General features: G+C 40.5%; 1 protein-coding gene across 9 annotated transcripts in view; it reads left to right on the plus strand.

Moving 5' to 3' along the window:
- PHF20L1 (PHD finger protein 20 like 1) overlaps window positions 1-27520 on the plus strand; it is an 84641-nt gene that overhangs the window by 33267 nt on the left and 23854 nt on the right. For 7 of the 9 annotated variants that reach the window (XM_090040678.1, XM_090040670.1, XM_090040671.1 and 4 more), the window contains 7 exons: window positions 1438-1520; window positions 5175-5427; window positions 7491-7670; window positions 7830-8036; window positions 16360-16416; window positions 19863-19967; window positions 27138-27302. In XM_090040678.1, coding sequence (XP_089896804.1) covers window positions 1438-1520; window positions 5175-5427; window positions 7491-7670; window positions 7830-8036; window positions 16360-16416; window positions 19863-19967; window positions 27138-27302 — 1050 coding nt within the window. Of the gene's footprint in view, window positions 1-1437; window positions 5154-5174; window positions 5428-7490; window positions 7671-7829; window positions 8037-16359; window positions 16417-19862; window positions 19968-27137; window positions 27303-27520 lie in introns of those variants that run through there. The other 2 variants (XM_090040672.1, XM_090040679.1) reach the window with 2 other exon arrangements.

Below are 27520 nucleotides of genomic sequence, written 5' to 3' on the forward strand. Positions count from 1 at the left end.
TCTTGGAGATCTACATTGCTAAAAATCACAGAATGATGGTCATTCATTGAAGAATGAATCTTCCAGTCACTTCATCCAGCTGCCCTTTTACAATTGCCCTTTGCTTATAGATTTCATAGAATTTTAGGGTTGGAAGGGACCTTAGTAGATCTTCGAGTCCAACCCCCTGCACTGGGCAGGAAAGAGTGCTGGGGTCAGATGACCCCAGCCAGGTGCTTGTCCAGTCTCTTCTTAAAGACCCCCGAGGCTGGGGAGAGCACCACCTCCCTTGGAAGCCCATTCCAGGTTTTGGCAACCCTTACTATAAAGAAATTTTTCCTAATGCCTAATCTATATCTGCTTTCCGTCAGTTTATGGCTCTTGTTCCTAGTAACTCCAAAAGGCACCTTGGTAAACAGAGTATCCTCTCTTCCTTGTTGTCCCCATGATGAATTTGTAGATGGCCATAAGATCCCCTCTCAGCCTCTTTTTGCTGAGGCTGAAGAGATTCAGGTCCCTCAATCTCTACTCGTAGGATCTTACCTGCAGGCCCCTAGCCATCCAGGTAGCCCTCCTGGACCCTCTCAAGATTATCCACATCCCTCTTGAAGTGTGGTGCCCAGAACTGGGCACAGTACTCCAGCTGTGGCCTGACCAGCGCCGCATAGGCGGAAGTATCACCTCTGTGCCTTCACGGGCCTTTTGAAGAGGTGGAAATAGGTAGTGTACATTTTTGATAGGAGCCCTGTGGCTGTAAACCTTAGCACCATTAGGAAAGCATGCAAAGACCAAATTACGAGGGAAGGGAGGCTGATTCCAGGTATGGACAAATATACCTTTTAGCTGCTTTAAAATGGGAGGGAGAGCTGTTACCTGGGAGCAGGCATCAGCTGTTAGGATGCAACTGCTGTGTCTGCATGGTGGTGTAGCAGTGGAAGTTGGGTAAATTACATTTATTTTGACCCTCAGTGATGCTAGGCTGAAGTTCCTTTGCTTTTGCTACGCTTGTATTGTCACAGAATAATGCAAATGTTGCATTAAATTGTGACAGCTTATTATTATCCTTTTATATCTATATAATTGTCTGTCTGTACCCTCTAAATAAGCTCTTAAAAATAAAAAATAAATAAACCCATACTCTAATAGTGTAGGTCTAGCTATGAAGCATTGCTTTTCAGGGAGGGAAAAGCCTTACAATTTATGACTCCATTTTTCTCTCTGGTGGTGGAATATAACCACTTTTGTGGGCCAGATGCCAACACTTTTATTCTACTAAACAAAAACTCAGGCTTTGTAAAAGTGACTTTGGAAGGAATCTTGTTCTAGATTAAAATGTTTTAAGTCCTTTCTTTTTTCACTTTTTTGTTTTATTTCTTCGCAAATCCTCATGATAAATGGTGAGCTCAAAGCCAGATTCTTTTTAAATTAAAATCTCTGCCACTTTTCTCTTCTCTTAAGGTTTGTTGGCATCCAAAGCTGTTGTTGTGGATGGTGGTGAAAAAAAGGAAGTCAGCAAAGAAACAGCTCCAGTCCTGGAGCAGGTATGAAATGGTAGAGTTTGTTTCTTTTGCAGGGTTCCCACTGGAGTGTGCCATGGAGATATAGTAACATGAAAAATGCCCCTTCAGAAAGAGAGAGAGGGAACTAAATATTTGCTCTTAAGTTTACATCTCTGCACTGGCAGAGGATGCAAGTAAATTGTTGTAGACCACACAAGTACCTTGAATTTTAGTACATGATTTACAGTCTCAGAAAAAACCTATGGTTAAGAGACTTCTATCCCCGTGTACAATTTTATAACTGAAACCATGACAGCAGCTTGTTTAAAAAAAGACCCTTACACAAATTTAATTTGTGGCTTGAATCAGGGTTTTTGACATCCAGCAAAACTTCTTTTGTCAGAAGTTGTTTTTTTATATTGTAAGAATTGGTGTTGTAGACTGTGTTTTCTGAACTGTTCAATGAGCCATACATTTTGCTAGGGTGTATATTTTAATAAATACAAAAAAGAATTTAAATATTGTTAAGGGTCTGATTTTTAAACTCCCTTCTTCGAAGAAACTGAAGGTTGCCAGTTCATCTCCGGCTCATTCCGTTGTGTTCAGGCATTCCTTGAATCTCAAATATGCATGATCTTGCCTATTAAAAGGGCTGAATACCTCAAGCACACTAGGTCAAGCTAAGGGTGAAATGGCAGCCTTCACTCTGGACACCTTTTGCTCTTACTGGTTTAAATCAGAGCCTTAATATACTTTTAATAAAGCTTTTTTGTATTCATTTTCATTCCTTTGTAATGTTAATGTTTGTTTAAAACAAACTAGCCCCCCTTAAAAAGAGCAACTTACATTCTTTTCAAGCCCCGGCACACTCTCTAAGTAGTCCTTGCCCCAAACTTCCTTTGATGCTTTGTTAGTTGTACTGGTTCTTTAGGTCTGATATATAATTGCATTACTGTGGTTTTCCACTGGCAGTGTATTGGATCTGAGAGTCTCTCAAATCCAGGGTGCTGACAATGGAGCATTATGGTTCTGCTTTTAATGCTGCCACTGTAAAGGTTAATTCTGAGCCGCTATGGTGTCAATGCATTGACTCATATTTTGCATAATGGTTTACGATGTATTGACATGATATTCCATTTCTCAAATTTTTGCATATTAAATATGCTATGATTTCTTGCTACTGTGTGTGATACTTTCAGTGTGCAAAAACTGTGAAATGGCCGACAGCATGATGTTTCTGGAAGAATCATTACAATGTAAATTTTAATGTGCGCAGTCCCATTGAAAGTAATGGGATTTTGCAGTTTACGTAGACTGTTTATGCAGCAGTATAAACTACAGTGCATTAAAAAAAAAAAAAAAGTAACTTTTCAGACTTCAATAACTCGGCTGTTTCCATTTTACCTTTGTTGTTTAGAGACAAAAATAAAAAATTCAAAGAGCACTTTTACCATTGACAGGCTAATGGTATGGAAATTGTAATTTTTTAAAATACTTGTTTTTAGCTTCAAAAGTTCTTAAAATATTTTTTAAAAAGGGCATCCAAAAACCTAGCAGGCTTCCTTCTTTCTTCTAAGCGCAGGAAAAACAAACCATCAAAACTTGAACTGATTAGAAACGGAGGGGAAAATGTCTGACCTCAAAACTTTTTTTTTTTTTTCTCTCAAGTTCCCATCCGAATTCAAATTAAAATGGCCGAGTTATAAATCCCTAAAAAGGCTTTACTATGGCAAAGCTGACAGCCTTTAATGAGAGACACTGTCTGCTACTGCTAGAATGTTGAATGGGAAAATGTCTTGTGATTTTTTTTTTTAAATAATATAATACAAAAATGCCATGGAAAGCTTCAGGCCAACAGCCAAAAATATGATGTGCTGATGGAAATATATTTTATTTATATTTATAACTTTTTTAATTTACAACTGTCTTGAACCCGAAAACCTCAGCCTTTTAGGTGCAGATATAGTAGTTTATTTAACTGTATTAGGGTTATGTCATGTTATTTCTTTTTGACCAAGACCTGCTCAGATGATAACTTTAATTCATTAAGGTTTTTTATTGTTAATTTGTCCTGTTAAGAGGTTAAGCACCTTATCAAAATATTAATTTAATTTTTTAATCTTGTTTAAACAACTTTGTAATTTGAAAGTAATGGATGCTGTAGTAATGTCTTTCACATATGTGAAGATGAACAATAAAATTGTTTATTTACAAGTTGCGCCTCTAATTAATTTCTGGTGATACCTTCATAATCAGCATAGCTCTACAGTTCATGGAATATTTTATTTAAACGAATAAACTGCACTTACACGAGTAGAATCAGCCGTTTCAAGGAAGGAACTGGTGGCAACTGAATGGAACATTTTGCACTGGACTTCCCTATGGTACTTCCAGCAGGCCACTCCTAGAGCGTTCAAGGATGCCCTGTTAAGTACATAGTGTGTGCATCTGTGTTTGTAATTCCACTGGAACTTGCAGCTCCCATGTTCCAGTGGAACAGAAATCTGTCATTCAGTTACCAAAATGCAGTCCTCTGAAGGATGGAGGCCTGAACTGGGGAACACCCTCAAATCAGCAGAGGCATGAAATCTGGCTGAAGAAAGCGGTGCACACATTCTGGAAGCAAGTTCCTGATTTCATAATGATGTTTTCGTTAGCTTATATAGTACCGTGGTGCATATGAGACCCGAGCAATAGCTGGCATAAAGATTTAAGAGATCCTGTGTTCATATGCAGTAGTGTCTACCATGATTGGGCAAGTTCAGACAGAAAACTCAGCCCGTAGGAAGAACTTCCCTCTAGCTGGAAACTGAAATGTCAGTCACTGAATTCAGATGAATTGCTTCAAAATAATTTGGTACATGCATTAATGTGGGTTAAAACTCGGTCAATTATGGGAAATGCCTCATAGAATGGTTTTTCAAAAAGCATTTCTTTGACCTGCATTTTATCTTTATGTTGGTTTTTTTTGGTTTTTTTTTTACTCTTGGCAATCTGTTTAACCCTGTGGTGCTAGAAGTTGTGATTTCTTGATGCATTTGCACAATCATTAAATGTGGTTGAAATCCAGACTCCCAGCACAGAAGTGGGTTCAGTGTGTGCTCACTATTAATTTGATTGTCATTTGTTTTAAGACTTCCTTAAAGGGGCACTGTCAACCTCTTCAGGTTCTTCATTAAAATTGAAGTAAACCTGTAAGTATTTTTAAACTGATTGCTTATATACCTTTTTGGTGTGATCACAAGAAAACCTCAAGAACAGTGGTTCTAGTTTGTAGCAGTAGTGTTTTCTAGGTCATGCTTTATTCTTTCACCATTGGTGATGTTGGCTGACAATGCAAGAGATATGAAAATGGTTTTGGTACTGTTTGTCAAATGGAGATTAGATAGATGCTAAGAAAATGATCTTTGTTATTTTCCAGTTTTTTTTTTTTACAGTATACTGCAAGTAGTAGGTAAAGAGAAATTCTAAATGCTGAAAGTCTTTGGTAGTGTCCCTTTAAAAACAGATTGTTCAGTATTTACTTTGATACGTTAAAGTATTTTAGCTTTTCATTTGTATTGAAAATATGTTAATTGTTGGTTTAAAAATTTGTTTTTGAGTACTAAAGTTGCTTAAAAAAAAAAGCAAAGTAGATTGCAAGAACCACAATGAAGAAACTGAAATAAAAGTATCAATTTCTTATTATTTATTCAGGAGATTTCACCTAAACCTCAAAATCAGAAAAAAAATGAAGCTGATATTAGCAGTTCTGCCAACACTCAGAAACCTGCACTGTTATCCTCAACTTTGTCTTCAGGAAAGGCTCGCAGCAAGAAATGCAAACAAGAATCTGGAGATTCTTCTGGGTGTATAAAGCCCCCTAAATCACCACTTTCCCCAGAATTAATACAAGTCGAGGATTTGACGCTGGTCTCTCAGCTTCCTTCTTCTGTGATAAATAAAACTAGTGAGCACAGACATTTTAAAAAATACCGTAATTACTTATAGTCATAAGAGATATACAGAAAAAAACATTTTGACTGTAAATTAATGTTGCTTTTTTCTTTTACAATGAATTTGCTTAAAAAAAATCAAACGTAAGTGTGTGCACTAGGGATAACTCAAGCTTACTGAAAGTCAAGTCACATAACATGGTATGTGAATTATGGTGCAAAGGATAATGGCACTTTTTTTGCAGTAGAAAGTCCCAGCTTTTAATGGTTAAGTTCCACTCTAGCTTGAATCTCCACACTACAGACACTTCTGTTTAAAGGGCCTGATTCATTAAAAAAGAAAAGACATGCAATTTTGTTGCGGATCTTTCCTTTTCAATTCTGAGGAATTCTACCTGCAGTGGACTGAAGTAATGTACCTGTTGGCTACACCATTCTTCATCCTACATGATATTTCATCACACTATGGTGTGCAAGCGAAGAAGGGTTCTCTTTGATGGGGAAGCAAGGGAAGCTATTGTGTAGGCTGTTAAATACATCTTAGCCACTCAGCCTCTTAAGCATGTATAGTAACTTACATAGTATTGAAATATCATGGGTCAGCAGAAGAGAGAAATTTATCTGTTGCATATCGTCCTTGAATGTTTTATTACATTTTTGTGCATATTGCAATATTCATGTTAAATTTTGGGGGAGACAGAGTAGCATTTTCAACCTTTTCATATTTGTTTTGGGACCCATGTCTTAAAAATTTTCCTTGCTCTCTGAAAGCTAAGTTTGTGGTCTACGCTTAACAACAATTCCTATAAATCAGAGGCTTGTTTCACTTCACTCACAGAGCAGTGGCAAAATAAGGATTGAAGAAGACTACTGCACCTCGTGTGTGTTGTGTTCTTTCCCCCGCTCACCTTTTGCCACACGCCTGCTCCCAGGAGATACCGGTCTCTCTCAATCTTTTCTCATAGCAAATTTTAATTGAGTAGGGGAGGGAGATGAGAAAATGAAAAGTTCTCTGTTCGCTCAAGAAACATCAATGGTTTTAAATCATGTTACTACTTTTCCCCACAAAACATTGCTGTCCATGCATGTTGTAATGCCGCCAAGATGTTGGTAAGTAGTTTTCCTTGAGGTTATTCTGTATTTTAGATTGAAGCTACATTTTTTTTTCCTGGTATTTGAAATACAAAATCTTAACCTGCATTTTGTCTAGAGATGTTACTTTTCGTAGTTTATTAAATAGTGGCTTCCACCTCTTGAAAATTTTTAGTAGAAACATTATTTTTGTTTGCTTTTTCGTTTTTCTTTTTTTTTTTTTTTCTTTCTTTCTTTTTTTAAAGCTGTAAGCTTTCAGCTGCAAATCTTCAGCATGACATACAAGTTTCTAGATAGGACAAGGGGAAAAAGGATTAACAAAACTGTTATTTGTGCAGGTAAAGCACATTTCCCAAAGTACAATATATGAAATGTGCATAAATCACGTTTTATTTTTTTAATGAATCAGGCCTTAAATATTTACAGTACTCTCATTTGAGATTCTTAATGCTGGGGTTGAGACTTCTTGTTATGCAGTGCATTGACATAGTTTTGTGCTGGCTGTAACCATGGTGTTGATATCAGTTCAGCAGCAATTGAGGATATGAGAACTAAAATGAACTACTTTTGTGAATTTATTTTAACAGTTTTACATTAATACTGTCCATACTTTCTCAAGTATTTATAAGTGTGATGATTTAATTTCCTTTACTGAGATATTATTGTTCCTTTCATTGCAAGTGATCTGTTCTCTCCTTTATTTGATGGGTTGACTCCTGTAATTTGCAAATAGATTTACATGAGTTCCTCTTTATCAATGGGAGAGTAGATCCCTCAATTTGTATGCTAAGCAAAAACCTAAATCCTGCCACAAACATTAACATTCTTCTCATGCTCAGAAGTTTTAATCATTCTTACAAATCATGGTGTAATTAGTACTGCAGATGAGAACTATTTAAAGCATGTCCCTTCTTTCCATCTTAAACTATTATAGTAAGATTATGAGATACCTCTGCTTCGTCAACATTGAAAGATCTTTTTTTAGGTCCATCACAGCCAGTGAATCCCCCTAGATCCTACAAACATAGCCAGCGGAGAAGAAGATCGCAGCGTTTGGCCACTTGCCCATTGCCTGATGGTTCTGTAGAAAAGGTTCCTTCTCCAGTCACTGATGGAAAAGTGTTCTCCATCAGTGCCCAAAATCAACAGTCAACCATGTCAGAGGGTAATGTATTTTAATCTAATAAAGAACAATAAGAGAAACTGAATCATAAAAAAAAGACCTTTCACATTTATTTCACCTTTAGACTAACATTCGGTAATCCTAGCTGTTGTTTGTTGGGTCCTTATATCTTTGTTAATGTTACATTTTTCTTTTATGTAGTACCCGATGTTGCTCACATGTCACTTGAGAAGCGTGGACCATGTCTCCCTCTTGACTTAAGCCGTAATTCGGAAGTTACAACATCATTGTCCACAGAATCCACTTTCCGTAATGAATACCCCAGTAAAGAAAAGGAAGATATTCAGATGATTACATATCATTCTTCCAAAACAGTAACTGATGGAAGAGTAGCCACCACAGCGTCAGGTAAAGAGATTCAGTTTACGAGCAGTTAGGTTAATAGGTGTAGGGTATGTATGAATGTGTTGCATGTGTTGTTATGCAAAATGAAGGCATAGTTTTTGTGCTGTAAGCTTTCAAGTCTGCTGCTTTCTTGGGATCCTTTTGGATTCTCTGGCTTCTTCTGACTTTGAACTGCGTAGCTCTTTGATTCCAGTGGTTTAGGAGTTCCCATTCATTATCTCCCTTTAGATGTAAAATTTAGGAATGTGTATTTAACTTTAACAGATATTGATATCATTTCCACCCCTCCCCCTCCCCCACTTCTTTGGAAAACCCAGGAGCACTTTTAGAGTAGGATATTTAGATGCAATTGGCATTGGCTTAGTTCTCTTCTAATAATAAAACCAGTGGGAGTTTTGCCATCTCCCTCAGTGGGAGAAATATTACAGCAAAGCACTTTTAGAAAATTCCCACCTGTATCTTATAAAAACATTAGACCCATGCATCTGGAGCCATGCTTTGGGGCTGTACCCCAGAAGTTGCTAAATTGGGTACTTTGACCCACGTAAGGCATTCGGATCCATGCTGAGAGGGAACTTCATTAGAGTCTTTCATCCTAAGACAACTGATGCACCTTGAGGATGAAAGTATATTTCAGGGCCTGTTTGACTTTTCCACTCTGGTGAAAGTTGCTTCCACTTACTGTTTTTGTTTAAAAATGAGTCTTTCACAAAGGATAAGATTTACCAACCTTTTTTTTTTTTTTTTTTTTTTTTTTTTTTTTTTTTTTTTTTTTTTTTAAAGGATTGGTTAGCAGTGTGGTATTTACATGGGATACAAGGTCTGATAATTGATTGAATTAAATTACCAAAAATTAAAAATATACCCCTGAAATGCTATAGCTTTATAGATTCTCATTTAAAAAGCGTATCTTGTCATTGGAAGTTTGTGCAATAATTTTAATTGTATGTTTACACTTTTTATGGCACCGAGGTACTGTGTTTAGATTAGATTGTGTGGGCCTGTCAGAATGTTTCAGTATTGCGCTGTTTGGTAATGGTATATGGCACAATCATTCAGAACTCAGTTATCTTTGTGTCAGGGATTGGCAGCATTTTTGGGCAGCGTGCCAAATACACCTGCAACCTCATCTTGTAACATGTTGGCATGTCGGGGCAGACGGTGAAGGAACCACAGAGGGCCTGATCTTTGTGGCAGTGCAGCCCTGACCCCTTCCGCACCGACTGCCCTTAGGTGTGCGTGGATCCACTGCCAGCAGTGAGCTGGACTGGGGCTCTCTGGACCCTGTTGCACCTGCTTGCAACTTCCCAGCTGCCTGCCACTGGTAGCCTGGGCTCTGCCACTCGCCACAGAGCCTGGGCTGCTCACTGCAGGTGGCAGGGAGACTTAAAGTGGCTGTTCTGGGTCCGGGGAGTCCCGGCCTGGCTCGTTTCCGGCAGAGGGCGTGCCCACACGCCTTGTAGTGGATGGCAGGGAAAGAGCCGGGGCTGTATTGCCACTACAGCAACAAGGATCGGGCCCCTTACTGCTCCTCCACCATCCATCCTGTGGTGCACGTGCCAAGCAAAATGCCATTGTGTACTATGCTCTGGCCCCTGTGCTGGGGGTTGCCTATCCCTGGTTTGTGTAAAGGTATCTGCCCTTACAGATTCCTGCTGACTCTGTGTAGGTTTCTCTCGCAGCAGAATTGTAATTAATTGTTTTCAAGGCAGGAATGGCAGAGTACAATTTTATAGCCTATGTTAGATGGAAGAGTAGATTAGATCATCATAATGGTCCCTTTTGACCTTAAAATCCTTGACTATGAAAAACAGGTACCTTTTTAAAAAAAAAAAAAAGAAAAAGGAAAAAAAATAAAAAGATCACAAGTATTTTTGATTAATTTTCTTTTTGTTAAACTTCTTGAAATATTGGTCCTTAATATATTCAGTGAAATGGTGCTTGGTCTTCTCTTGTCTAATTGTTACATTTATTGTAAGCAAGAATTTAGAACATTTCCAATATTTTAGAATGTAGAGCATACTTCAGATGGTGGGGTTTTTTTGTATTTCATTTTCTCAGTAAGTGTAAATATCTGTTTTTTCAAGAACTGTGTATGCAGTTGGAGAATTGGATGTGTTCCCCAGTGCCTCAAGCTCATTTATTTAAAAGAGTGGTGCCCATTGCTGTCATCTCTGTGCCTGCTCACAGAATCGGTGTGTTCAGAGGCACAGGCAGTTTTTACTACTCAGTGTGCTGCTTTTGTAACAGCTGGGTTCAGGTGTGTGACCCCTCCTCATTTTTTCTGGCTTCCTTGTTAGACCTACGTGGGGTTTCTTGGCTATTTTTAGTGTGGAATCACTTTAAGTGTCTACTTCATTGCAAGGACCAAATTAGGATCTTGATGGTTTGGTCCTGATTTCTGCTTTTCTCCTCACCCAGTGAACAGTCATTGCACAGGTATAGTGAAATGGTCTGGGTTTGCTCAAGCTGTGGTTGAACTTACCAAAAAAAAAGTTGGGCTTGAAATGAAGTATCCTGTTGCTCAGAAAAAATTGACACATGTTGGCATATATTGTCTGTACTGTCTCAGGCAAGACTGTTCTCTGAGGCACTCTTCTGCTTGTGGGAGGATTTAGCCTGAGCTTGAAATAAAAAAAATAGAAAGCACTTACAGCTTCTCCCTTCTGCAGAAGGCTGTGAAAGGTGGTTTGAGCTCATCTTCTGCACCTCCTTGGGCAAAGTGGTCTACCTCCTAGATGGCCTATATCTGTCGGCTTCTTTTTTCCTGAAAGAGACTAAAGTTCTTTTACTCGTGTCATTTTACTACATGCCCACTTTTTTTTTTTTTCACTTGAACCACAATGAGCATAACTTTGGAGAAGAGTGTAGAAGTCGCTGAAAGTGCTGAAATTAGACTGACTTAGTCTGTGTCCCTTGAGAATCCAAGGTTGGCAGTGGCTTCAATGATGTGTTCAATGATATGTTGAGCCTGAAGTGTCCTGACTACAGTCAAAAAGGCATCCTGATTTTTTTGAAATCCTCTAATTAAAAAGAAGGGGCCATGGTGTTCCTCCAGACAAGTGGTTCTCAACCAGGGTCAGTGGAACTGCGGGGTTGCCGTGAGATCCTTTCAAGGGTGCCACAAAACGTTAGCACTGTTAGGTGCGCAAACACTGTTCACAAGATAAACACAGAGATTTCAACAGGAATCTTGACCTGTTTTGGTCTTTCTGGTTCTTTGCAACAGAAGAATTGCCCTTTTATTTTCCTGTGGTCAGAAAGTGTGTGAAAACAAGGATCTGGCATTTTCCAAGGAGTGCCTTGAGTCTCTCAAGGGGTGCTTCAGGTTTATTGAGGGGTGCCTCTAGTCTAAAAAAAAGGTTGAGAACCATAGCTGTAGATGGATTTAACTTGTGGTACTAGGATTGCACATCCTGCATTTTATAGGTCTACTGAGGCAATGCAGCTGAAGAAGGCTCACCAGTAATCTCCCTGTTCTGGAGCTCATCTTTCATTTCAATTGTTTGGATGTAGTGGACACATTCACTTGAGGTAGATGGATGCTGTTGCATTTCAGTAATAAAGGACTTAAGTCTTTGGACTTGGAGATAAGACTCCTCAGTTTGGTAGCATTCAGTACTTGTTTTTAAGTGGTTGGCCAGCAGAGACCATCAGAATATTCAGGGATGTGCCTGAAGCATTTGATATGCTTGCTTTATGTTTGGGGAGATTTGTTCTTATCTCTGGCAAGCCAGAAAGAAATACAAGATCCCGGGGTGCTGTCATTGGCAGAAGATGAGAATGCCGATATTCAGCCAAATATTATCATTGCCATGAAAACGTGAGAGCGCTGTTGCTGAGTAACAGTATAGCTTCCCTCTTGGTGCAGTGTTAACAATCTGGTATTTCACTAACAGTTTATGGATTTCCTTTCAGATGCATTGCATATGAGGAGCATTATGGTTAAACATGCTTTCTCTCCAGCTTCTTGTAGATGCTCACCACAGTAGCTTTTTAAGGTCTCCCAAGAGTGGCTGGATGTCTGTCTTTCCCTTCCCAATTTCTAGCAAAGAGGCTCGAAATGGTCTCTGTATTTATGTACATACAGAAACCTGTGTGTGTAAGACTTTATTATGGGAGAGCATGGGTATAGAGATTTGTATTCAACTTGGAAAGAGAAGAATGTCATTCATGAAGTAACTTTTTCACTCTGATTTTCTTTAGAGCATTAATGTTTCCTGCTACTTTTCCTTTTATTGTTTTTTCCTGGCAACCTGAAAACTTCCAAGAATGACACATTGGCTTGTTCAGTTCCAGCTTATCCATTTTGGTAGTTATAACAGTATGAAGAATTGTCAGATTTGCCCAGGAATTACGGGAGAGGTTAGATCTTTCATTAAAGAAACGCATGTGCCATGACTGTAAATATTGTTGTGAAAGCTTTTGTGCTTTCTGGCATCTGAAGAAGGGCGTACTGTCAGAATGAGGGAAGAGAAGGATAAAAAAGGAACTGACAAAGCACGTAATTTAACTGTATGATATTAAAGATCATTCTAACAGTCCATCTTGTCCATGATGTCATGTGCTTGAAATGCATCCTCTTAGCTCTTGGGTTCGAGGCTTAGAAGCTGGAGACCTGGGTTTTATTCCCAGGTTTGCAACAAATTTCCCAGCTTTCCCAGCAAGTTACTTCTTACCTCTCTGCATTGATTCCATCATGTTTAAAATAGGATGATCTCACTCTAAGATGAAATGAGACCAAATTAATATGTTTAGGGAATTATAGGTTGTTTTTAAGAATAGGATATTACTAGTATTCCTGTTACGATCCACAATATGCACTCGCAGATGGACCTGTAATATTAAGATCTAGAGAAATGCCAGTTTCCCTAAGATCAGAGGAAAAAAGGTACTGTTTTATTTTAACTTGAATAAACTATGAAATGTGAAATGTATTAAGTTATCATGATAGCTAATATCTCCAAGACTATTTCCAGAGGGAGCCATTCGGACAAAATAGTGCTGTTTGTGTAATGGCAAATGTAGGACGCTAGTGCAGGAAATTATAAGCCAGTTTCCAGGACTTTTTAAAGGTAATGATTAAAAATTAATTGTGAAGAAGAATATTAAGCATTTTTTCATGTTAAATTCCTTAGGAAACTTAATGTGATGTGGCTCTTCTTAAAGGAGAGGGCAGTGTGAAAATTGTTTAGCTTTTCGGTGGTTAAGTGCAAAAACCTGCTTAAATCCTTGAGCAGAGGCAGAGAAACTGGGAAGCCGCAAGAGAGTAATTCAGATCAAGTTCTGTATTGGAATTTAATATTTTATGAGCATTTAGTGCACAGATTGTGTTGCATGCTCCTCCGTCATCTGCCCCAAGTAGTAAAGGGCAGCAGCCTAGAGACAGTGTTGGAGGTATAAAGCTTTATTCTGCATCCAAGAAAGATACTGCTTTAGTTGGAGGGTTGAGTAGTTCATGGCAAATGCACAGCTTGCATCCTAGGTTAAAAGTACAGAGTACCTCCAAGAGGAACTTTGAGACCTAGAAGTACATCAGCGCCTGCCTTTGACCCGGTGCCAGGGGCTGTTCCTAGCTGCTGGCCAGGTTGTGTTCAGAACCTGGAGCTGCTTTTCCATCTGGCAGTTTGGAAGGGGCAGCATTTAATGGTCTCCTTACATTTCCTGGTGGTGGCCTAACTATTCTGTTCCCTTCTCACTCTGTAGTACAGGCAGTCCTCAGGCTGACAACACAATTGGCTCCTGAAAACCGCGTCTTCTCTTGAAACGTTGTGGGATGTAAATTGGGGATTGGTTCCTGAACCAAGGCCCAACACCCTATTTTCACTAAAAATACCCCAGAATTTTGTACTCTTATTAATTATAGATGAGTAATATAGCTACATTGATGTATTTATATTGTAAATAGCAATCATATTGATTTGGAAGGACGTTTTTGAGGTGACTTTGCTGGACTTTTTGAAGGGCTCTTGGTTGGACTTATTGAATGGTTCTTGGCTGGAGTCTTCTCAGGAGTCTTGGCTGCAGGTTTTTCTGGAGTCTTGTCTGCTTTCTTAAAGAAAAAGTGTCCAAGGAAGTTTGGACATATGCTCTCCAGGGAGATGAGTGACGCAGCAAACCTGTTTGCTGGCGTGGCATCAGCTCAAGCGTTGTAAAGTTGAAACTGATGTCATAAAGTTGAAACGGTGTCGATTTATAAATGTTGTAAGTGCAAAACGTTGTAAGTCAAGGACTGCCTGTACTGTGGTTAACAATCAGCGGAAAAGTTTCTGTGAAGGTGGACAGCCTCATGAAGTGTGAGCACAGGGTCATCATGAAAAGGTGATGAACTGTCTGGCTCAGGAAAAGTAGTCCAGTACTGGCTCTGTATTTTCCATATGTAAACTGTATTGCTTTTCGTACTAAAGCTGTGTGGATAGACAAAATAAGTTTTGAGGGAGGTCTTTCAGTCCATCCTTCGTGATTCTTATCAAACACCTGGATTTTCAGAAATGACTAGTGATTCTTGGATATTGCTTTTTAAGGAGGTTTGTCTTTTGGGACATCTAAAAGATGCCTGATTTTTTCAGCAAGCATTGAGAACATAACATCTGAAAATTGGCTGCATCAGGCATGATAAATTAGGCATCCAAAATCATGTAGTGCCTAAAATATTGAGGCAACAGAGATGAGCCAGTTCTGAAAGAGGCTTTCCTAAAAGCTGTTGTTACTGTGTCTACCTAAGTAGTAGAAAATCTCAGGGTCAAGAGACAAAGAACGTAGCTACTCTTGTACAGTTACATTAAACTGGATTGAATGCTTTGATCATTCATATTATAATGACACACAGATTTATTTTTAAATCCTAAAAGCAGTGTATGGTTTCTTTTGTTTCGTTTGGCTGTGGCACTCTCCAGAGACCTTCTAAACTGAGCTAAGCTTTCTGTGGTATAAATAAGGAAAAACTGTAGAGCTTGCCCTGTATTGACCAACAAAGTTTGCAGGAGATCTAGATGGTATTAATAAGTCTTTATACAGTTAGGCATTTTTTCCAAGATAGGGAGTTAAGTGGATATCCTCCTCCAACAAAATTTAATTTTTGTCTGTGGCTTGATTATGTGAACATTTCTTTCAAATTTATAATCAAATATAATGTTGTATTATTACAGTAGGTTTTTTACCTTTATTCAGTTAGCTAACGATTCCCTGCATCACAGTGAATCGAGAGGGGAAGGGTCATTTTCACACTGAAAGCTTGAGTAAATATTTGGGATTAATACAGTCTGTGCAAGTGTGGTAAGAAAATTCTGATATATAAGACAAGCTTTTCATATATTCCAAATTTTCCTTTGCTCTGATATATTGACTTGAGTTCTCAGGATCAAGTGAAATTTGTAATGAACTAGTATTAGGTTAACAGTGAAGCACCATTTAAAAAAAAAAAAAAAGCAAACACAACTAAATGTGCAATAAACTTTGAGGTCATGAACTTTGTACTGAGTGCAGAAATACTGTAGTTGAATTTAGGGGTCCGTTCATAAGTAACTGCATTTAGTTAATTGTGGCAGCATCAACTTTGTCACTATTACCATTGCCATCACTTTCCTCCATAATGAAATTGGAAGGACAAGTGTGGGAAGAAAGTTTGTTTTAAATAGCAGAGGATCAAGATTAACTTCAAACTAAGATTATTGTTTGGAATTGACATCAACTTTTCAAAAAGAAAGAAGTAGAGGGAACAGACTTTTGGCATGTAGCATTTTAGTGTGTTGTAAGACATAATGAGACCAAGGCATTCATAAACCACCAATAACATGTTCAACATGATGAAAATATTACCCGTAGTTGATGTTTCAGCAGTCTGACCCATCCAGTGATGTGACTGCAGTCCTTACTGAATGCCTAGTAAATTTGTTGTCTTGTTTTCAGCACCCTCGTCCCATGTACATGCCTTACATCTGGAAATGCCTTTAACCAATAGTCTAAAGTTATCCAAAGGGAATAGTTAAAAAAAAAAAAAAGAGAGGTCTTCCACATCAATGAGCTCTGAAGGGACAGAGATACAGTTCTCTGTGCTCATAAAGGAGAAATGTTTTGAGAGTCTGCAGGAGAAAATATTAAAGAACGTGATTCAAAAGGAGAAGCATTCAGAAGTTGATAAACGACAATGCTTTTTGTTTCCAGTGCTTAAGTCAGTAAAATAATTGTAAAGTGATTTTTAAAATCATTGTTGCTTGTGTTTTAAAATATATACTAATAGGAATGTTTACAACTTGGCTGACAACATGCTCATTTGTAAAAGTCACTAAGGTTCTGCTAAGTTTGTGTATTTTCCCTAAATTTTCAGGAGCATTGAAAACTGAAAGAAAAGGGAAACTGGAAGAGAAAAGCTCATCGTCATTTGGTATGACCAGAAAATAAATCTTTAAAAAGACTAAGGCTTGAGAGAGCAAGTACATAGCCTGCCCCTAACTTTTTTTTTTTTTTTAAAACAGTTATGCATGTTTAGCTATAAATGGTCATCTGTTCTAATACTTCCAGAGGAAGTAGTTAAAGCTATATACTTGCAGAGATGCATAAATGCTCCTTGGGAATAAACTCATGCAAATGTATGACTGACAAAATGGGTGTGTAAAGTGTGAGGATATGGAGGGATCAGACAGGTATCAGTTGTAGGGCTATAATTTCATTTATTTCCATTTCTGGACTATCAGTACAGGGCAAGAAGCCCAAAGCAGGAGACAGGAAGAGTGACAGGGTATCTCTTAAAACATTTTCTAATCTAGTAAGTGATGTGTGTGATTGTTGGTCTTGGACCTATAGATGGGATTAGTGGAGGAAAGTAGTGGATTGCTAGGTTTCCTGCAATTTATTCAGGATTTCCTGAAAACAGATATAAATTGTTAAGATCTGGGGTCCTTCTGGAGCAAGGGTGGGCAAATTTTTTGGGCTGGAGGGCCATTTAAGGAGTTTTGGTGAGCTGTTGTGGGCTCGTCCCCTCCACAACGGCTCAGCGCTGTGCTGTCACCACCCAGCAACCCTGGGTCAGGCCCTGGACTCCTGCAGACAAGGTGTACTTGGCCTGGTGAATGGGATGGGATGTAGGTGGGTGGGGAGAAGTCTGGGAGCAGAATGGATGGACAGGTTCGCAGGACTGGGGCCAGAATCTTGCAGTGGTCACAGCACAGAGCCAGGGTGTGGTGCAGAGCCATGATCCACACCTCCCACCCGCCCTGCCTGCAGAACTGGTGCCCATTGCAAGGACATGCGAGTTGCAGATCATGGCTGTGCCCCAGGCCTGTGGTATTACCACCCCAAGATCTCAGCCACCTGTCCTGCTCCCAGATGCCACTCCCCATCCATCTGCATCACTGTCCCATCTGCCCGGCCGAGCGTTCCCTGCCTGTGCCGGTCCTGGACCCATCTCCATGGAGACCCTGCCCATCTGGTGCTCCAGTGGTAGGTGTGGGGCGGGTGGGTTGGGGTGCCTGGGCAATGGGGCCAGCTCCAGTGGCAGGAATGGCAGTAGGAACAGCAGACCAAAGGAACTGCTGCCAGCAGGGCTGCTCTGAAATAGTCTGGCTGCACGCTCCCTCCAATGCCTGAGGCAGGTGGGCTGTATTTTGTCTACCCCTGTTCTAGTGGTTCTCCACCACAGTGCCCAAATTGAGAAACTGGGGTGTTCTGAGATCATTTAAAGGGTGCTGTGCAATATTAGCACTGTTTAGGTATGTAGGCACCTATATATGATACATGAGATTAAACTCAGAGGCCATGTCAAGATGAGCATAGGTGTGTGGTATGTGGCACTGCAGACATGTCTGGATATCCAGGGGTCAAAAAAACCTGCAGAGAATAAATGTGGAGTGGCGCATGCACAGGCAGTGCACATGGCTCAGAAGCAGAGCCGGGTTGCCTGGAGCTGTGCTGCGGCTGCTGACCAGGCTCTGCGCAGCAGACTCGCTGGTACTGCAGCCCTGGAAGGTCCCCAGGACCCCTAGTAAGGCTGCTGGCACGAGCACACTGCTGGCCCCACCTTCTGCTGCCCCATCCCAGGGTAACTTGCTATGCCCCAGAGGGTGTGTGGCCTGGGCATTCCCCTGAGACAGCTAGCAGCGGTGCAAGGTGTGCTGCCGCTAGTTGTCCTCACGAAACCAAATGTCCATGCCATGGGTAGACGTGGTCAGAGATTTTGGATAGGAATCCCTGGTGTCAAAAGTATTTCTCTCCTATTGTGGGGCTTTCTGAGTTCTTTGCAATACTGGAGTTTTTCCAGAGTCAGAAATCAAGTAAAAATTAAGAGCTGGCATTTTCCTAGGGGTGTCTTGAGTATAAAAACTTTCAGAACCATTGAATCTTCCACTGTCCAGATATCACAGGAATAGTCAGTGGTTAGATGGGGATTAATCTACCAGGGCTCTTTCTTCCTCCACCTGCAGGCTTAGACTTTTTACACAAGTTCACCCCTGTCTCTTTTAATAGCTCAGTAACTGTGTGCATGCTGGTGGGGGGACTGGTTAATGAGTAATTGTTTGCATGCTCAGGGGCATGGGGCCAGTTAACAGGGATGATTGCCTGGCTCAAAGGAAATTTAAAAGCTCCCAGGTAGGGGAGCTGAGGAGAGAGGGAAGGCTGCAGTGCTGAGGAGGTTGCCCTCTCCAGGTCTGGGGAAGGACCGCAGGTTTTGAGTTCCCTCTGTGTTGTGTATTTGTTTGATTATTGATGTTGTTTCCTGTGGGGACAAGTTTGTCCCAGGGGAAATAAAAATTGAGTGACAGACAGCCTGCTACATCAGCAACCTGCAAAAGGAAGAGAGAATAAAAACATACACAGCTATCTTATTGAAGTATTATTTGTGTCTCTTATTCTGTGGCAAGGGAAATACACACAGAAACATTTCTTTAGTGGATCCTAAAGGGTTGTTTTTTTTTTTTTTTTAAGTAAGCGCTCTCTTTTTACCTCACAACTGCTTGCTTTGGAAATAACTGTGGAGGTCTCATGCTGTTGATTAGTGCTGGTGTGGAGAGTAAGCAGGAGAGGCAGATTGATTCTTTCAAAGTGAAGATCACATGGTAATATAGACAAAATAATGCAGAAAATAATCATTCAGGGGTGTTATTTCAGTCGTATTCAGAAGCTATACACTTTTATCCGAGGAACAAGCTGTTTTGTAGGAACTGATGGTGGCTGTAGCAATTTCAGTTGTTTGTTGTTAAAAGGTCCGTACTAGATCACCGACTATGCTTTGTTTTGAGAAATGTAATCTTGTAAATGGGATCGGAAGAATAGCCCATCAAGAAAGGGAATAGTCCCATCAAGAGTTTTCCTTCTTTTTAAAGCATTTGCAAACACTAGAAAATAATTAGAGTTGAATATTCTGTTTTTCACACACAAGTTGATATCAAGTACTGATATCTGTCTATCTGTACTATATATTGGTAGATATCGACAGACAGACAGAACTTATATTTTACTAAAACTGGGTCTTTTTGCTCATATGAGGTCATGTCTGTCTGCTCAGGGTATCCAGTGATACTTGTCAAGATCTGGGATACAGTTGATTTCCTGATAGTAAGAGAAACTGAATTATGTCAGTCTTACAGAAAGATTCTCACTAATACCTTGAAGTTAAAACGGGTATCACAGATATGGGAGGACCTTCTGTGCTATCTGACAGTCATTTAATCAGTAGGGCTGTAGTCATGGAATTGAACAAATTAATTGAATCATTCTACTTTGGGCAAGTGACTGGAACAGCTGATTTAAAATTTAAATGTCGCTTTTAAGATAACTAGAAGAAAGCAAGTCTAGAGTAATGCTAACACTTTAAAATGTTTGCTTGCAATTCAGGTAAAAAGAAGGAAAAGGATAAGGAGAAAAAAGAGAAAAAGGAAAAAGATCATAAATCAAAACAGAAAAAGAAGAAGAAAAAAAAGAAGAAATCTAAACAGTACGGTGAGTATAATATGCATGGCATTAGGACAAAGTAAAGCTCAGCTATGCTCCTTGTGGTACCAATTAGTTATTAATGCTCGTACCATCCAGAAACAAGTTCTGATGTGTTAGTTATCATCAGAATGAAGCTTTTGCTCTCTACCATTCACATTTCAAAGGCACTTTGATGTGGGAAATTCTGTTTCCCTTTACATTGTGTTTGTGGGCGAGCATCTCTGTTCATATAACTTTAACTACCATCTTCAAACCAACGATAATGAAGATGTAGCTCGCCACTCCAGTTTCCTTCTACCCACTTCTGCATTTCAGCTTTCAAACAAGTGCTCCTGAGCATCTTGCTGCTAACCTACGTTTATTTTTCCAACCAATCTCTGTGTCTAGATCTTGCTTTTCTTTTCCTGTATGACACGGTTGTATCCAGGCAGCTAAAACTCATTGCGCACCTCAGTTATTTCTGTGGCCTTTTCTCTGGTTGTGATAAGTGCAGTCTTGCATCCTTGGCAGGCAAGGTGTTTTGGGTAGATGTGCTATCTTTTATTAGACGAACTAATAGTTGGAAGCAAGTTCTTTGCATGCTTTCAGGCACAAACACCCTTCTTCAGGCATTGGGAGACTGCTGCTATTAACAACAGAGTCTCCCAGTGCCTGAAGAAGGGTGTTTGTGCCTGAAAGCTTGCAAAGAACGTTTTTCGTACTATTTAGTTGGTCTAATAAAAGATATCACATTTAGCCAAAGGACCTTGCCTGCCTATGTCCTTAGACCAACACGACTATTACCAACAGCCTTACATCCTTCATATCAGTTGAGATCCATTTCCTAGCCTACTGCATTTGCAGTGTTGCATATCTTTACTTCCTTTCACTTAAGTCCATTACTGCCTGTTCCCTGAAAATAGGACATGGAGAACTGTTTATTACATTCATCTTTTACATATTTGAAGGCTACTATCATCTTTCCTCTCACTCTAGGCTAAATATAGGTCATACTTTTTTAAACCGCTGGTCATTTTTGTTGCTGTCCTTTTGACTGTTTCCAGTTAGTTCACATTTCCTTAAAATTTGGTATGCGAGACAGGACACATTACTTCAGCCAAGGCTTAACCAGCTTTGAGCTTGAAGGAAAGATTACTTCACTGGTTTTACATACAACAGCCCTATTTATACATCCCATTATGATGTTTTACAACAAAATGTCACTCTTGACTTGTATTTACTTTATGATTGTCAGGTCATTTTCTGCAGAGTTCCTATTTGCTCAGTCGTTCCCCATTTTATATTTGCACAGTTTGCTTTTCCTATCTAGGTGTATTATCATACTTCTGTTTGCTAAAATGCAACTTTTCAAATTCAGATCACTTTTCCAATTTGTTAAGGAGACTTTGAATTTTAGTAGTATCCTCTATAGTGCTTGCAACCCTTTACAGCTTGGTGGTATCTGCATATCGAATAAGTAAATTCTTTATTCCTTTATCGATGTCACTGATGAAAACATTGAGTAGTACTTGGGATGGACCCTTGTGTTACTCCACTGGTACGTCTTTTGTTTGTCAGTTAGCCACTGATGATTAAACTTCGAGAATCGTTTACCATTCAGCTGTGCACCCACCATAGTTTTACAATACATAATCTACACAGGGAGGTGGTGCTCTCCCCTACCTTGGGGGTCTTCAAGAGGAGGTTGGATACACATCTGGCTGGGGCATTATGATACCAGCACTCGTTCCTGCCCAGGGCAGGGGGTTGAACTTGATGATCTGTTTAGGTCCCTTCCGACCCTAGAAACTATGACGCTATGCAAGCTTGCCTTATTTTACCTTCTAGCACTCCTATCAGATTGACATCCCTTGCCTATCAAATAGCGTATGTTAGTAAATGTCACAGTCATGATATTTCTGATTAAAGTACTTGGTGTGATTCAGGAAACCTTCCTGACACGGTGGAGAACCAGTAGGCAGGGATCTCTGAAATTTGCGCTGGAAACATGTGGTGTGGCAGCTTCTTTCGTTTTGGCGTTTCCCCAGCATGTCTCCCCACTGCTGGTTGGTGAGGGGCCCTACCGCTTGCTGCCCATGCCTGAAATCGCAGCTGTGGTTTTTGCCTCTTGGCCATCAGGTGCAGGTGGTAAGCAGCAAGTGACAGCCGCCCTCTGCCAGTCAGTGCCAGGGGGCACACAGGAGATGCTTCAAGATTAAAGAAGTTGCTGTGCCACTCAGTTCTGGCATGAATTCTGGAGAACCCTAGTAATAAGTTAAAAGGTACAAGGAAAGAGATATCAGCACTGAGAACTCAGAAAGTGTTCTAAAACAGTGGCTTTCAACCTTTTTTCATTTGCAGACCCTTTTCAAATGGAGGTGTGGACCCCTTTGGAAATTTCAAGTGGAGGCCACTCACATACTTTTGATTGATCATAGTCATCTTTTGTGGACCCCTTAGACAGTTTGGGGATCCCCAGGGTCTACAGAGCACAGGTTGAAAACTGCTGTTCTAAAACCTTAACACTTCCTAATTTCATTGCAGTTTCTGGCCCAAACTTTCTACAAGGCACACTTCAGAACCCTAAAGTGATTGTTTAGGGGAAACAAATACCACAAGGTGAAAATTTCCCACCAAAATTGCAGTGAACCCTGCATTTAAATTAGGGTCTGTATAACTTTCTTAGCTATTTACCAGGTTAGGATAATTTTAAATAATGATAGAAGCTACTAAAACGCTTATCTGAAAATTATAATGTTGTTTCTGGGTTATGGGAGAAAAGCCTTTTTTTTCCTTTAATTATTCAGGGGCATATTATTAAATAGTGGGTGCCCAGAAGTGCTGCCATTTGGATAAAAAAAAAAAAAAAAAAAAAAATCCTTGTAGACCTAGCTGGTGTGTCGTGTAGGTGGTAAGATATTGCACAGTGAGTTATATAATCGCTTCCCTGCTCATGTTGCTTTAGGAAAGAGGCCAGAAGCAGAGAGTCATAACCACCTAATTAGCCGTATCCCCCAAACCACCTCCAGGATTTTTCCATAATTTAAAAAAGAATTCTGAAGAGTTTTATAGAAAAGCTACAGAGTATTAACAAAAACCATGCTTTAAACAAAAACAGCAACAGAAAACCCGGTGTGACAAAAATGATGAGATGCGTGTGAAAAGACAGATTTGGGAATACAAGTGCTTAGCAGCCCAATGCAAATTTTAAGATCAGTAGTTTGGTTTTAAGGCTAATTTTTATTGGGTCTTGTAAATTTTAAAATATACAGGAACTGTATGTGCAACTGGTGCTGTATATGCAGCCAGTATGGCATAATATTCATCTGATGTATGGAATAAAGTCCCTTCAGAAACCCTGGTCCATCTCTTATAAAATCATAGAAAATTAGGCCTATAAGTGACCTCAGGAGGCCATCTAGCCCAACCCGCTGCTTAAAGCAGGAATGTCCCCATTTATATCCTGTCACCCAAGGCTTTGTCTAGTCGGGGTCTTAAAAACCTCCAAGGATGGGGTTCTGCCACCTCTTCGGGTAGCCTGTGCCAGTGCTTTGCTACCCTCCATGTGAGAGAGTTGTTTTTCCTTATCTAATCTAAACTTCTCTTGCTGCGACTTAAGCCCATTGGTCCTTGTTCTGTCATCTGCCACCGCTGAGAAAAGCCCAGCTCCATCTCTCTGGAACCACTTCAGGTAGTTGAAGGCTGCTCTTAAATCCCCTCTCAGTCTTCTCTTCTCCAGACGAAATAAGCCCACTTCCCTCAGCTTCTCCTCAGAAGCCATGTGCCCAAGCCCCCTCACCATTTTTGTTACCCTCTGCTGGAGGCTTTCCAATTTGTCTACATCCCTTCTGTAGTGGGGGGGCCCAAAACTGGACACAGACCTGCAGATCTGGTACCATTGGTGCCAAATGGAGGGGAATAATCACTTCCCTTGATCTGTTGACAACACTCCTACCAATGCAGCCCAGTACGCTGTTATCTTTCTTAGCCACAAGGGCACACTGCTGGCTCATATTCAGCTTCTTTTCCACTGTGACCCCCAGGTCCTTTTCTGCAGAGCTGCTGCCCAGCCAGTCACCCCCAGCCTGGACCGGTGCATGGGATTGTTTCATCCTAAATGCAGGACTTTGTGCTTGTCCTTGTTGAACCTTTGGTCCAGTGCTCCAATTTGTCTATGTCTCTCTGAAAGCCCTACACTCCAGTATGTCTACTGCTCCCCCCCAGCGTGGTGTCATCTGCAAACTTGCTGAGGGTGCACTCTGTGCCACCTTCCAGGTCATTGATGAAGATATTGAACAAAACCAGTCCCCGGACTGACCCCTGGAGCATTCCACTGGATACCGGCTGCCAGTTAGACATCAAGCTATTGATTACTACCCTCTGAGCCTGATGATCCAGCCGGTTTTCTTTCCACCTTACAGTCCATTCATCCTAGCTATACTTCCTTCACTTTCTTGAAAAAATGTTGTAGGAGACCATATTAAAAGACTTGCTAAAGCCAAGGTATATCACATCCACTGCTCTTCCCACATCCACAGAGCCAGTCATCTCATCATAGAGATCAGGTTGGTCAAGCCATGACTTGCCCTTGGTGAATCCATGCTGACTGTTTTTAATCACCTTCTCCTCCAACTGCTTATAAATGGATTCTTTGAGGATCTGCTCCATGATTTTTCCTGGGCCTGAGGTGAGGCTGACCGGTGTGTAGTTCCCTCCTCCTCCTTCTTCCCTTCCTTAAAGGTGGACAAGATATTTGCCTTTTTCCAATCATCTGGGACCTCTTCCATTTGCCATGAGTTTGCAAAGATGATGGCCAGTGGCTTTGCTATCACATTGGCTGTCTCCCTCAGCACCCTCATGTGCATCGCATCTGGCCCCATGGACTGGGTCGAATGTATACACATCCAGCTTTTCCGAATCGTCCTAACCTGTTCTTTTGCTACTGTTGGCTGCTCACCTCCCCTCACACTGTGCCTTCAGTTTATCAGGTATTTCTGAGTCGATTGATAAGATTGGAAGAGTAGTATGTTATTTACCACAGAATACTCATTTAACATTCCTGCGTGCTGCGTAAGAAACACTGACTTTAAGGAGATAAAAAAAAAAAAAAAGGTTGTTGAGACATTCTAGACGTGAAGAAACTGCTGTGAAGTTTTTTTGCTTCGGTTATGTGGAAGCATGCTACTTTTTGTCCAAAAGAACAGCCGACTTCATCTATTGCTCATCTGTTTAAATATTATTTTGGGTCGCAATATATTTCATCATTATTTGTAACACTTCCATAAGCAGGCTGCTTTACCTCAGTAAAATTATACATAGACAAAGATTTCTCATGGAAGCTGTAATCTAAGTGCGCAGTCCTTGGAAACAGGCAAAGTGAGTGGTATAACGCTGCAGATCATGGCTCTCACGGAGGGGGTGGTTTGCAGAAAGGAGGTGAAAAATAAGCTTGAGTTTCACAGTCATCAGGGCCATGAAAGAAATTGCAGGGTTAACAGTGGGCCTTGTTGTTAAAGGGAGCCTTTCAGAGAAAAGAATAAATATGTGCATCTGTGCAAAGACTGTACTTACGGGTAGTAGTATGACTGGTGAATAATTAGATAGGTCAGTTAGACAGTTGGTATCGAGGTGAGTAGTCAATAAAAAGATTTAAGAGGAGAAGGGAAACACATAATTGTGGACAGTTGTAATCTTAGTTAATACTGTCCAGGGATTTTTAATCTGATTGTGTGTGATGGCCTCACTCATAATTTCACAAGACTGTTGTATCTGCAGCTGAGGGTCACAGCAGTCTTTTTTAGAGCTGGGGTCTCAGCTGCTCCTGGCATTGGTTGTGTTAATGCTGTAATTACCATATTTGCTCAAATCCAAGATGAGGTTTCTGGCCTCCCAGCCCCCTTTCAGTCAACATGGGGAAAGAAGAACCTCTTAGATTCAAGTACCAGCCTGGGCAGGGGTCTGCTGCTGTGGCAGCCCTGTCTCCAGGCTCAGAGCTGAAGCCAGAGCTGAGCTGCCACCTGCCCTTGGCCAGTATACCTTGTGCAATGGGGGAAGAGGTGCACAGCAGAAAGCATGTGGGGGAGATCACACAGTAGGAGCGGGGACTGCCTGGGAGGTGCGTGCCCACACATGCATGCAGACACCCCACCTCCACCTACCTCTGGTCCCAACCTGGCTCCACCAGAGTTGCCGCTGCTGCTGCTGCTTCTGCCTGGCTGGGCAGGGGTGGAGGCCACCACCACTGACCGCCCTGAAGTAAGTGTCATTGTGGAAGGTAAGCAGCAGGGGCAGGTGGCAGGGAGCAGGCATGGGGGGAGGAGGGGGACAAATAACAGGGGCTCAGGCAGAAGGAAGAGCAGGGGGCAGGCACAGTCATGTGGCAGAGGTGGTCAGGCACTGGGGGCAGCAAGTGACAAAGGAGACTGGCAGCAGGGGGACAGGCAAAGGCATGGGGGGGTGAGGAGTGCAGGTCTGGCTGCCTTGCCAGTGCTTTCGCTGCCACAGTGGGGAAAGTTTATAATTTTTCACATAGGGCATTTCATTATTGGCAGGTCCTAATTTTTCCTTGTATAGAATCTCATTAGTGGGGGTCAACTTATATTTGACGTTGTCTTGGATTTGGGTAAATATGGTAATATTGAGGCAAAAGAGGCAAAAAGACAGTCAGTGAAAACATTCATAGAAATGGGGAGAGGTACAGAAAGACTATCAACAAACTGGCGGATTCTGATTACTAAAAAAATATGATTTTTTTTTTTTATATTCTTAAAGATATTTTTCATGGTGTATGTTACATATGTCTGAGATGTATACCGTATGAACTGAGAAAATAGAGCTTTATTACACTACATACATACAGGTAGTTGTTAAGGTGCAACCTTGCTCTGCTTTTGACACGTACATAAGGAGACGTGGTTGACATTTCATGTACTACCTTAACTATCTCAGATACTTAACTTCAAAATCAGCATGTTTTTAATATTTTACTCAGTAAACATAGGTGGAAGAAACTCAGGCAGTGTCAGGTTTATATGCCACAGATCCACTTAATATCCAAGGCAAACCCACTTTCTTTATTTTACACACAATGTTATAATTTTGCTAAATGTTCATTAACAGCCTTTGTGACCCTTGCAAATAAACTTTTTTCCTGACTACTCTTACCTCTAATAACTATTGTTGGCCTTAATTTTGCAGATTACTCGGATTACGAAGATAGTTCTATTGAGTTTTTGGAAAGGTGCTCCTCCCCGCTCACCCGTTCTTCTGGGAGTTCTCTGACTTTGCGCAGCATGTTTACAGAGAAGAACATTGCATATCAGTATCCAAGAGCTATTCTGTCTGTTGACCTTAGTGGAGAAAGTAGGTTTGCTGAACTGTATGAAATTCTTGGTTTAAAAACATACATTTCTTTAAAAAAAAAACCAAAAAAACAAACAAACAAAAAAAGATGAATAGCAAGAGAAATTCAAGCCAAACAATTCTACTTGTGGTATCAAAATATGAAACTGAGTTTCTCCTTCAAGTAGTTATCTGCAAACATATTCTCATACATGGATGAGCACAGCCTGAGCCTCTTG

The sequence above is a fragment of the Crocodylus siamensis genome, chromosome 3 (genome assembly GCF_052110815.1).
Source record: "Crocodylus siamensis isolate JL-2025a chromosome 3, ASM5211081v1, whole genome shotgun sequence".
Classification (NCBI taxonomy): domain Eukaryota; kingdom Metazoa; phylum Chordata; order Crocodylia; family Crocodylidae; genus Crocodylus; species Crocodylus siamensis.